Source organism: Phaseolus vulgaris, chromosome 3 (assembly GCF_051622355.1).
Source record: "Phaseolus vulgaris cultivar YP4 chromosome 3, ASM5162235v1, whole genome shotgun sequence".
Taxonomy (NCBI): domain Eukaryota; kingdom Viridiplantae; phylum Streptophyta; class Magnoliopsida; order Fabales; family Fabaceae; genus Phaseolus; species Phaseolus vulgaris.
This window is the reverse complement of record NC_143500.1, coordinates 2,973,100-2,985,846: the sequence shown is the minus strand read 5'-3', so window position 1 is coordinate 2,985,846 and position 12,747 is coordinate 2,973,100. Positions and strand designations below refer to the sequence as shown.

At 32.8% G+C, this 12,747-nt stretch overlaps 2 protein-coding genes across 3 annotated transcripts; both read left to right on the top strand.

Moving 5' to 3' along the window:
• Nucleotides 1–4,749: 4,749 nt before the first annotated feature.
• Nucleotides 4,750–12,090, top strand: LOC137806075 (histone-lysine N-methyltransferase family member SUVH9). Of its 2 annotated transcripts, none has more exons than XM_068606008.2 (2): nt 4,750–7,186; nt 11,447–12,090. In XM_068606008.2, exon 1 carries the CDS (start codon nt 5,006–5,008, stop codon nt 7,118–7,120), a length of 2,115 nt encoding a protein of 704 aa, XP_068462109.2. In that variant the 5' UTR covers nt 4,750–5,005; the 3' UTR covers nt 7,121–7,186; nt 11,447–12,090. The 2 variants fall into 2 exon arrangements, with proteins under 2 accessions (XP_068462109.2, XP_068462108.2); XM_068606007.2 differs by having other exon boundaries at nt 4,777–7,186; nt 11,399–12,090.
• On the top strand, nt 7,184–11,984 carry LOC150028622 (uncharacterized). The gene is made up of 4 exons (XM_090300792.1): nt 7,184–7,914; nt 9,491–9,563; nt 9,969–10,169; nt 11,699–11,984. Exons 1-4 carry the CDS (start codon nt 7,825–7,827, stop codon nt 11,767–11,769), a joined length of 435 nt encoding a protein of 144 aa, XP_090156918.1. The 5' UTR covers nt 7,184–7,824; the 3' UTR covers nt 11,770–11,984.
• Nucleotides 12,091–12,747: the final 657 nt, after the last annotated feature.

The window sequence follows — 12,747 nt, the reverse complement described above, 5'->3', positions numbered from 1 at the left end:
TCAGGTCATATGAATTAACCTTGTCATCTAGGTGATGTGATATTGAGATTATGTATGCACATAGTTGTGTGGATTTCACAGTGAGATAGTATGACATGTGTCGATCTCTAAGTCTAAGTCAATACACAAGTCTTTCAGAAGTAGAGTCAAGTGTCTATGTGTTGTGAGTTAATGAAAGTCTGACATGAAAATGATGAATTATGATCTAGATGGACATTTGATGGTTTTATGAAAGTATATGAGAATTTATGGCTTTATGTCGATGTTTAAAATTATAATTATATGAGAACTTTTAAAAATAACTAGCTTACTCTGTTCTTTGTTTTGATCTTGTGATCAAGTAATTACACGGGAGTATATGATGTTATAGGTGATAGAACTCCTTTGTGAGAGAAGCTAGAGGATGAAAATGTTTATTTTATTTTAATTTTATGAAAATATTTAAAATCCTATGAAAAATGATATATTTTGAAACATTGTATAAAAAAGTTATATATACAGCAAATGGTTATTTATTTTTATATCATTTAATTTATTTTTAGTTACACATTGATTTTATTTATGTATATTTATGTCATCTAATTTACTTTAAGTCACACATTGTTCCTTTTTATTTATTTATTTATATTTATATAATTTAATTTATATTTCATCTTATTTATTTTTTTATATTCATCTCGTTTAATTTATTCTTAGTTATGCATTTACCTTTTTATTTATTTATTTTTATAGCATTTAATATATCTTCAGTTACATTCTCATCTTCTTTATTTATATTTATTTCATTTAATTATCTTCACTTATACTATCATATTTATTTATATCTATATTATTTAATTTATCTCCAGTTACTTATTGATCATGCTTATTTATTTATATTTATATTATTTAAGTTATTTTCAGTTATAATTCAATTTGTTATTTTTATATCATTTAATTTATCTCGAGTTGTGCAAGTAGTCCGTTTATTTATTTATTTCCAGTTATGATCTGATTTATTTATTTAATATTTTAATGTCATTTAATTTATTTCTAATTGTGCATTGATTCATTTATTTATTTATATTAATGTCTTTTAATTATCCACTGATCTTATTTATTATTTTATTATATTTTTGTTATTTTATTTTCTTATAATATAGTGATCCATATACTTATTTAAAATTCTTACTTTAATTCTTATTTTAATTTATTTTATATTATTTAAAATATAATAATTTTTTAATTCAAATAATTATATGAAGTAATAACAAAATAATGTAAAAATAATAATTATTTTTATTTAATAAGTTTGGATAAAAGAAGTAACTTATATACTTTTGTATTATTTTTATACCTTTTGTATATGTTTGGATGGTGCATATAGATTATTAGTAAGATATATATGACGTATGTTAATAGTTATCGTGTCATATAATTCTTGAAAGTGTAAAATAATATGTCAGTTGAGTAAACATCATAAAATGTATTGAGTCAAGATCATGTCAATGTACGAGTCTTTTGTATTTGGGAAGTCACAATTTGGTACACTGTGGGATGAAAGACAGGGACCATAGTAGGTATATGGAAGTTACCAAGTAGGTGAATATCTGAATAGTTCAGAATAATGCTATGGACTATGATATTCATACACCAAACTTGAGACTATTTGATACATGCTTAGCATCACCAATGTTAGGTAGTGAGTATATATTTATTGTGGAACATTAAATGTTCGATATTCTCGAGGAAAATAGTTTTAATTGTACCAATGTTTTTAATGATAAATACTCAACTACCTAATCACTTTCCAAGTAACTTTTGATGTTCATATTAGATCATCAGAAGTGGAATATGGGCACCAACTCCTTGCTTTACTAAGCCTCACATTGCATACCACAAAGTACAATCACATAACTATCCAATAATATTTCAAATTTACCTTGATATAAGTCCAAAAACACCCAACAATTCTAGTTGATTTTTGCCTAAGTGACAACTTGGTCACTTAAGCAAAAAGACTATTTTCACTTAATCTAATTTTTTTCACTTGAGCTAGTTTTTTTTTTTAACTTGAGAAAAATTTGCACATGCTCTTACTTGAGGGAAAAATTATTAACTTGAACAAAATAGACTCGAAACAAATATTATCATGGAAACCTCCATTTTCACCCCCAAACACTAGTTTCCCACCCCTTAGATATCAAAAACAGGCAGATGATGACTTATACATCCAAACCAATATAAAGATAAGGTTTCAAGACAAACATATCATATTATAATGACAATGACACATACCATATCTCCAAGTTATTATTTATACCATATCTCCAAGTTATTATTTGTTTATGTTAACTTCCCCAATGTGGACTATGTTGGCTTCTTTTCTTAATCAAGAATGTTGTGACTTAAATCTTAGCTTCCATTTATCTCAAAATCAGACGATAAGTACACATAAAAACTACAAGTTTGCTTAAACTCTTAATATTCATGAAGTTTAAAATTTGTCACTCAAAGAATGACTTTAGCATTTGTCACCAAGAGGGATTGCGCTAAAACAAAACATCTTTCATATATCTATTGGGTTTCGAGCAAAAGTGGTAAAATATTAAACAAAGCATCTTTCAAATATCTTGTGACACGAGCTATTTTCAACTTTGGACCAACTATCTGTTATGTACGATGTGGACTTTTACCATTATTTGGTGTAAAATGTTTTGTTACTAAGGATGATAAGTATTATCAATTATTAAAGAGATTGTGTGAAGAAGAGAAAAGAAATTAATGTCACATGCAATGTATTAAATGCTTTTCAATGCTTAAAGCTCATCAAACGATAGTGAAAGAAGAAGACAATGATTTTTTTTTTCAAAACTACTCAATGGTTAGAAAATGGAACGAAACAACTACTTTTTTAAGCCTATATGAAGACGTACTTCAAAGATAAGATAAAGAAGAAGAACAATATTAAGGAAACACTAAAACTTTGTGAGCAAACTTAAGCCATTGTATACATCAAAAGATGCTACACTCTCAAGTGAGCAAAACTGTGATTGTTTGATCACTCAGACATTGTATTTGTCTTAAGTCAATAGTGGTTTGCTTAAAGAATACTTAATTAAGCCAGGGATGACTTGTGGTAAAGAATACTTAAACGAGGTCAGTCGGAAGTGATTGCAAGTCGAAAGAATATTTGGGTTAAACTAATAGTGACTTGTGAAAGAATACTTGGATAAAGCTAAAAGTGATTTGGTGAAAGAATATTTGAGTGCACTTCACAATGGTAGTCTACCTAGTAGAACTTAATTGGTTAGTCAAAAAATGGATGTGGGCTGTTGAGACAAACATACCAATATAAAGTATTATGTGAACTCTTTATTTTTTTCCCAATCTTTCTTGTGTGTTTTTGCATGTTATTTGTTCTAACTAACTTAAGAAGGAGTAGTCCTGAAACTAAGCTTGCAAAATATTTTATATATCATCTAATTTTAATCATACTTATCGTTTGATAACTCAGTATCGAGATTTGTGAAAAACACCAAATATTTTAAAAAAATACAATTCAACCCTGTCTTTCTCATGTATTCTATTTTATACCAAAACACAACTTCCAATTCAAAACATATAAAAGATATATGTTCCTTAGACAAACTACACTCCCCTTAGTGATATCTCTTACTCAAGTTCTACACATATTACTTAAATGATATCTCGTTCGAGGTAAATTATTTTACAACATAATTAAAGTACTACAATGCAAATATTATAATCAACTATCAACATTTGATTTGAGTTGTTAATCAAAAGATCATATACAACTCAACACAAATCAAAATTGACATTAATGTCACACAAATAATCAACATTTGAAATCTAAAACAACTTCTTCACCAAAGCACGCAACACGATTTTTTTAGTAACATTAAATTGCTGGTTCAAATCCAAGATTTTCGTAGAAGAACTCTTAAAAAATAACAAGTAACTTACAAAACTATACCTACATCATATACCACGCCGCACGATATAACACGATTTATTGTTTTATTTTAATTATATTTATTTTCTTCCAATTTAACATACTTTCTTTCCTTATACCTTAAACTATTAAATAAATAAATTTTAATTACTTTTAACTAAATAGTCAAATATTTGTGAAGTAATTTTTATTTTTATTTTTTAATTAAGATTTTTCAAATATTATTACATAAATGTATTAATATAGTTCAATAAAAATATATAAAACAAACTTTCCCTTTTTTTTTATGTCAATTTTCCAATTCCCTAATATTCCTATTTTTAAAATTTCATTTTCTCACATTATTCATTATTAATCATCTTTAACTTTTATAAACAAAATTAAAGCATAAAATTTATTCTTTAATAATCAAATTAAATTAATTATCAACATTTTATTTTTTATAATTTCTTTTCATCATACTAAAAAAATTCTTTATCATCATCCATTTATATATACATATATATTTCAATTTTTTTAATAATTATTACATTTATTTAGTTATTGTATTACATTAATTATTTATTATATTAACCTTTTTAAAGAAAAGAAAGATCCAATAGGACCAAAATTCAATTGTTGGAAAATCAAATTTTAGACATAAAGAATATGTGTGTTATCTTTGTAATTTAATTGCACATTATGCTATCTAAATAATAATTAAGAGTACAAATCATTTATGTAATTTATTTATGTTTCATGTCATTCACACTTTATTTACTGCTGCTTATGTCTGAAACTGTGTTATACCTCTTTCTTTGTACACAAAAAAAGCTTAATTTTCACCATTCTACAAATACAAACATGAATTGAATCATAGCAGTTTCATAAATTTCAAACTTCACCATTTTGAAAATCCCAACCAACCCAAATTTTCCGAACTTTTCATCTCTCTAATCTTAATGCATCTTCTTGCTTTTTCCCTCCCAATCACCATTTCCAATGTTTCTTCTTCCAATCTAAACCCTACCCACTAACACCATCACCACCACCGCCACACCCTTTTGAGCCATGAACTCTCTCTTTTCGCCAGAAAACCTTCCTCCACCGCCGGGAATCCCAATCCCCGCCTCTATCGCCGCCGCCACAGCCACCACCAGCGCCTCCCCAGCCCCAACAATAACCCCAAAGCTCGAACCTTTCGACGGATGGTTCAACACCCACACTTCCCAAGAACAACAACAATCCCAGGACCCCAATTTTTCAAATGGGTCCCTCGACCTCGACCTCAATCTCTTGTGCGACGGAACCTCCGAAGACCCGAACTTGTTCTCCGAGTTCAACAGAATCTCCCAGCTTTTCTGCACGGCGTTCTCCGCCAACGACCCCCAGAACGATGCCGTTCCCGACCCCATCACCGAAGGCCTGCAACAGCTCCGGAACGACGCCTTTTCCGACCCTTTTGCGGAAAACCCGCAGCACTTCCAAAACGGAGTCGTTTCGGGGACCGGGCTGCAGCAGACCCCAAAGGGCACCTCTCCGGACCCGGATTCGCGGGCAATTGTGCCTGTCCCGGAGGAGGAGCGGTCCTCTTCGATGACGGCCTCAACCACGCCGCGGCGGCGGTGTAAGGAGTTAGTTCGGGTGGCGGATCTAGGCGCGCCGGAGCAGCGGCACTTCCGGGACGTTGTCCGGCGGACCAGGAAGGTGTATGACGCGCTGCGCGTGCTGGCGACTGTGGAGGACGAGCGGCGGGTGGACTCCCGCAGGGGGCGCAGCGATTTACGAGCCTCGGTCGTGATGAGGAGCTGTGGTTTGTGGTTGAATCGTGACAAGAGAATCGTTGGTTCAATTCCTGGTGTTTGCGTTGGTGATGTGTTCCTCTATAGGATGGAGTTGTGCGTGGTTGGGTTACATGGTCATCCTCAGGCTGGCATCGATTATCTTCCTGGCAGCATGAGTTCGAACGGTGAACCAATTGCCACGAGTGTGATTGTCTCTGGTGGGTACGAGGATGATGTTGACGAGGGTGATGTCATCACTTACTCTGGGCATGGTGGCCAGGACAAGCATTCTAGGCAGGTTTGTCACCAGAAGCTTGAGGGAGGGAACCTTGCAATGGAGCGGAGTAAGCACTATGGGATTGAGGTGAGGGTGATTCGCGGTGTGCGCTATGAGGGTGCCGCCTCTGCCACCGGGAAGTTGTATGTCTATGATGGCCTTTATACGATTATAGATTGCTGGTTTGATGTTGGGAAGTCGGGTTTCGGAGTTTTTAAGTATAAGCTGTGTCGGATCGATGGGCAAGCTAAGATGGGGAGCATGATCATGAAGGAGGCGCATATGCTTAAGAAGGATCCCTTGAGTATCAAACCCATGTGTTGTGTTTCGCTTGATATTTCAAACAGGGTCGAGAATGTTGGGGTTCGCCTTTTCAATGATCTCGATCGCAATTTCGACCCTCTCAGGTATGAGTATCTTGTGAAGACAAACTTTCCTCAGATGGTGTTTCACCAGAGTGGGAGGGGTACGGGTTGTGATTGTGTAGACGGGTGTGTTGAAGGGTGTTTTTGTGCCATGAAGAATGGAGGGGAGTTTCCCTATAATCAGAGTGGGGTTCTCTTGAGAGGGAAGCCTTTGGTTTTTGAGTGTGGCCCCTTTTGTCACTGCCCTCCTCATTGTCGGAATCGGGTCACACAGAAGGGGATCAAGAATAGGTTGGAGGTGTTTAGATCCAGGGAAACTGGTTGGGGAGTTAGGTCCTTGGACCTTATTCAAGCCGGTGGTTTTATATGTGAGTACACGGGGGTTGTGCTCACTAGGGACCAAGCAGAAATTTTGTCCATGAATGGTGATTCCTTGATATATCCGAATCGGTTCACTGCTAGGTGGGCGGAATGGGGTGACTTATCTATGATTGACTCCAATTATGTGCGTCCATCTTATCCTTCAATCCCTCCTTTGGATTTTGCTTTGGATGTGTCAAGAATGAGGAATGTTGCCTGCTATGTGAGTCATAGTTCCACTCCCAATGTGTTGGTTCAGTTTGTCCTGTATGATCACAATAATTTGATGTTCCCTCACCTTATGCTGTTTGCAATGGAGAACATCCCTCCCATGAGAGAGCTCAGCCTTGATTATGGGGTACCTGACGAGTTTTCAGGAAAACTCTCTATAAGTAACTGAATTGTTTTGAAAGTTTCCCACACTTTGTGATATACTGAAGCCAAGTTTCAGGCATTGTTCGCAGAGGTACAGCCAAGTTCTTTCATCAACTTATTTGTTTTCAGAATTTTCACCGTAGTCTTCCATTGGATGCTTTAGCTTATTTCTCAATCTTAGTTTGCTCTGGATTGTAACCATACGAGTTGTAGTTATTCATTATGAGTTGCTCCATATTGTGGTCTTTCTAGATTCCTGGTGCACTTCAGATGACAGGAAGTTTAATATTTTTTGTGACTTTGAAGATTGAGATAATATGTTGTAATATCTTACAATTGTAGTTTTGGTTTTCAGATCCGTCAGTAGTTTCTTCTATTTCTATCAGTCCAATATGTTATCCTGTATTTGGGTTTGTGTGCGTGTTGTGTGTGTGTGTTCTTCCATTTATCTATTATGGGTGCTATTTCATTGCTCATATGCTCTTAAGACTTTCCTGCCTAAGAAATCCACTTTATTTACAGTCACATCATATTATGTATTAGTGTAATAAATTAACTATATTCTAATTCGTTAAGACCTTGAACTCTAATTTTTAAATTTACAATAGCCTCTAGCAGTAGAGAATTCCTGTGCTGATTTGCGATCTTGCTGGGGCAATTGCCACTTAATTGTTCATCTTGGTTCTTTATAAATATTTTGTGGAATTCAGGTGTGAGTGTTGATTCTATATGTGGTGTACCCTTGTCCTCGGTGTTCTGTCGTGTTTGGTGTCTATGTTGGAGTTGGTGCCTCATACTAATGCAAAACTAATATTACAGGCTTGAAAGGGGCTAAAAATATTGATTAAGAATCTTACAAATATGACTATTTTTACTAACTGTATTGTTCTGCTATAAACACTTTTTTGGAAAGAAAAATCAGAAGAAAAAATGGAAATGAGATTCTTCATCAGTTAAAATTAGGTTGGGATTGGGACAAGAACTTAACTAAAAGGATTGAAAATTAAGCAACTATTGACAACCTTAAGCTATCATTTTATGATGCTTAATCGAATAATGGTATTAAAAATTAGGCTTAAGTCTACTTTTACTCCTTTTAGTTTCATGTATGTGCAATTTTTGTCCTTATAAAACTTTAACTGCATATTAGTCATTTAGTTTTTCTAAATTAAGCAATTTTGATCCACTTTTAATATGTCATCAAATTGTTGACCGAAAATGTTACATGTCCCTTAGGGATGATAGTGTCCATGATGTATTCATATATGATACTTATAGCAAGAATAAACTCCAGCACTTGTTATTCTGAGGTAACATTTTCCACTAGCAATTCAGTGATATATTTACACTCGACCAAAATTGCTTTATTTTTTAAAGTTATAGGATCAAATTTGCAATCAAATTTTTGTAGGGACCAAAAGTACATATCTGTGAAACTCTAAAAGAGGATATAAGCCTAAAACTAAGCATAACATATAATATAATGAACCAAACAATAATAAATTAAAAAAGCATAATATATGATATAATAAATTAAGGAATAATAGAAATAAAAATATGTCTTGTATGTATTTTAAATGGGGAGTGTAGGATCTTGCAATCCAATTTAATTGACAGCCAAGACTTGGTACAAATAGTAGTGCTCCTGCTGTCACCTAAAAATTATGTTAATATATATATATATATATATATATATATATATCTTTATGCACAAACTAATTTGTCAGGAAGATGAAAGAGGCTACTAATTGCTCTTGGTTATAGATTTTTTCCTGCTCTAGTTGAAGTTGAACAGAAGCTTATTTGCCTACTATTCCATATCTGATTACATTGTGTATTCATTAAGTGCATTTCCTATTCTGTGTATGACTTTTAATTGTTCCAGTAAAATTATTTCCAAATTAATGATTTTTTTTTTCAGTTGTGCATAGATTGTTTTCTAGATTTATATGGGTTCTAATGTTATATATACACGTTTCAGAATCATGTCTCTGTTTGCAGTGTCCTAGTTTTCTCCAAGATGTTTGCTAGGCTAATGTAGGACTTGGAAATATTGAATTGAGCTTTTCTAGAAAAGCCATATTTTAACCAGACCTATTTAAATGTTTGTAGTTTATACTTAGTACTAGCAGACTAAGTTCTTCATTTTTGTCTTGTATTAATTTTAGCACTAATCTCTACTGATGGGATGAAAAGCTGGATAATTGCTTTCATATTTTTATAATTACTTATGGACCATTTATTGCCAAACCATGAATCTTTGCTTGTATAAAAAGTTAAGTTGTCATATTGTAGCGCAACAGCTGAAAGATATCAATTAGGCTCAAGTAATTTATGATGTCAAAATGTGTTTTGTGTTTCACTACATAGATTCTTTTCGCGTGTTTTTTTGCAGCGTCTTTTAGGTTTCTTCCAACTTCCTATCGTGCAAGATTGGTGCTTCAGATACTGTTGTGGATATGTAAAAGGTCAAACAGAAATTCATTGTTAATGTTTTACGGTCTAATAATTTTCCTTATGTTTGCAGTTGCTTTGAAAACTAGTTGATTGAAAATATTTGTGGTCTGTGTTAGGGAATATGATTTACCTTGGAATTGTCAATCATGTTTGAATCTAGTCATGAATTAACTATGTGAAAATCATTAGCTGTTTGAGAGGTCTTACACACCTGTAGTTATCAATCTTGCATGGCAAAGTGCATTGCCCTTAGTGTGATGACTACTATTTTAAAATATTTTTTATGAGTATATACTTCATCTTCCATCGCTTCCTCTTGTAGACGCTAAAAAAGCTAGTTCATTTTCAGTATGTTCCCCATTTTCACTCATTCCTCCTATCAACCACATGTTGAAATCATTAATAATGTCATCCAGGACAATGTGGTCAATCATTTCACAAATTTCACAGTGGTCTTTCAAAGTCTGATTATACTTTGCAAAAGCCAAATCTTGCAACTTTTGATCTTCAAGGCTGCTCCCTTTCTCAGAAAGAATCAAAGAAAACTTCATGCAATGGCAGATCTGCCAAAGACTGCTATAGCCCCCATCCCCACTGTGATAGTGCTGCTATTGCCCGTTATCAATAAAATATTGACATGCCTTTTTACGCAAGTGCCATGTTGGCTTAAACTAAAGTCAGTGCAGGGGGGCTGAACTATCTTGTTTTAAATTTAACTTTATTTAGAAGAATGGGTAATGAAGATTGGGCTTGTAGACTGCATTTTCACAGATGCTATGATAAATATGTCATGAACCAATTATTCTAAAAGCTTAAATTGTTAGGTGTGATGGCTCATGCATGGTTGTGAGTATAACAAACTGCTCGTCACTTGGAATGTTTTCAAAATGCAAACATTCCACTCCTTTTTAAAAATATTTATGTTTAATGCTATTAACTATGTTTTAGGTTGTAGTTATCTGGTATGTTTGTCCTTTTTGTTTCTATGATTTTATAGACATACATTTGTTGGTATATTTTATTCAGCCAGGCCATATTTGGACCTGCTTTTGTTCTCTTTGTGAGCCTGCCTTTTTTTTTTCAATACATAAAATAAAATTTAGTAAAAATCAATAATTTCTGAGTCAAATTAATTACTGCATTTTTTTCAAAGTTAAAGGAGCTTGTGTGCTTACATTTTTTATGGCATCCCCATTCATTACACTTGTTCCTTGTCCTATATTTTCTTTACTCCAGTTATATAACCTTATTTAATGCTAAGAAGTTGCTTCATATAACCGTATTCCTAAATTTGTGTGAATTGAGCTTTTATCTTAGTTTTTAACACTGTCATCCGATGTTATGTTTGGTAAAATTGTTGCCTTTTGAAATAACTGCTTTAAAGTATCTGAGGCGATTTTTGATTACTTGCCTTGTAAAATTCTATATACTAATAGTGCATGATGATTGATCTTTTTATATTAAAAGAAGATACTCAATTCAGAAATAACTGTTCTGAGATAAAATCATAACATAAATATTGCTGGTGAGATATTTTATCATAGATTTAAACCAGACCCTAGTCTATTGTTTTTTCCATTTTGCTTCAGCAAAGTCTCTTTATCATAGACTAATAAGGTTACATATGTTGCTGCTTTGAGATATTTTTTCTCAGAATGAGATAGACACCACTAATCTCTATATATTTAGTTGTGCTTTGAAAGTTTTACATGTGTTTTTATGTCAGCCCCATCTTAGCAGTTGAGTTTAGGTAGAAATGATAACTTGCTTTACTACTTCTGAAATTTTGTTATAGTTTCCTTGAAACTCTAGTGTGATTTTAACCAAATTTATTTTTCATTATCAGCAATGTCATTCTTCAGGCATGCCAATTTGAGTTGATATTCATTTGCAGATAGTGAAGATGATGTAGCATGACTTTCACACGGTTTCAACCCTGCCTGCCAAGGAACAGTAGAATTGCATGCTTGGTGTATGATGGTGTCAAAATATAAAAATTCTGACATATGGAGATCTCTGTTACCTTATTCTGGTTTTGTCCAACTCTCCATGGTTAGTATATTGTGCCCTTTGTGGTGAGGAAGATCAGGAATTATAGACTTGTGTGTAATTTTGGAACCTGTTGATGTCATTTGTTTGTTTTGTTGAACTGTTGATTTCTTCCTTCTCTTGGGCGAAGAAGCACTTTGGCACTCACATTTTTGTACGCACCAATAGTGTGCATCTGGGTCTACACTTTCATCTTCTGGTGTACTTGTTTGTATATAAAGTTCAAAGCTTGTATAGGTTTTGCAATAGTGAGTGGCAAAGATAGATGGATCAGATGCACATGGACATTGCTGCTAATGATCTTGTATTATGAAGAAACCCAATTATGATGACATATGGACAAGTTGGTTGTAATAAATGTAGCCCTATAATGTTGCTGAAAATCTGTAATAAGGCATTTTTGCATCAACATTTTACAATTTCAGCATTTTTCAGCATTTTGTCAATGAGACAATATAGCATATCATGATTATATATGAATCATTTTCCCTAGTTAAGGTGGGGTCTGTTATGTACTACTCTTTTCCTTTTCACTACTTTTACAACACTGTAGCAAATTATCACTTTACTTTAAATTTCATTTCTCTTCTCTTAACCTCTCTCTATATGTTATATGTAAAAATCCAACATCATCATAGGAAATATTATGATTATTTAAATAAAGAATAAGCTTTGATATATTATGATATACATAGATGAATTCTTCATGTTCAACTACAACATCATCATAGAAAATACTTTTTGCTTGTGTTCAAGACAATGCACCCATAATCTTGTTGAGTGACTTTGTAAATAAATTATTATATTATATTTTATTTTATTTTTATTCTTACTCTTTAAGCTAGAGGCTAGTTCTTTATAATACAGTTTAGTGAATCAAATCAAGGTTTTAATTATCACTAAAACAAATTTTAATATATAATAATGTCCAACCATCTCTCCAACAACTTTATCTCCATGAAAAACCAACAAAAATGTTAATGAAAGTAAAAACAGAGTTTTTCATGATACAAATATTTGAAGGAGTTAGCATGTGTATATTTTTCAGATTATGTATTTGATCCTTTATAGCTTCATCAAACAAAATTGATTCACAGTTTCTCTTAACAAAGATTTAAAAATTTCCAAACCTAGAAATCATTGATA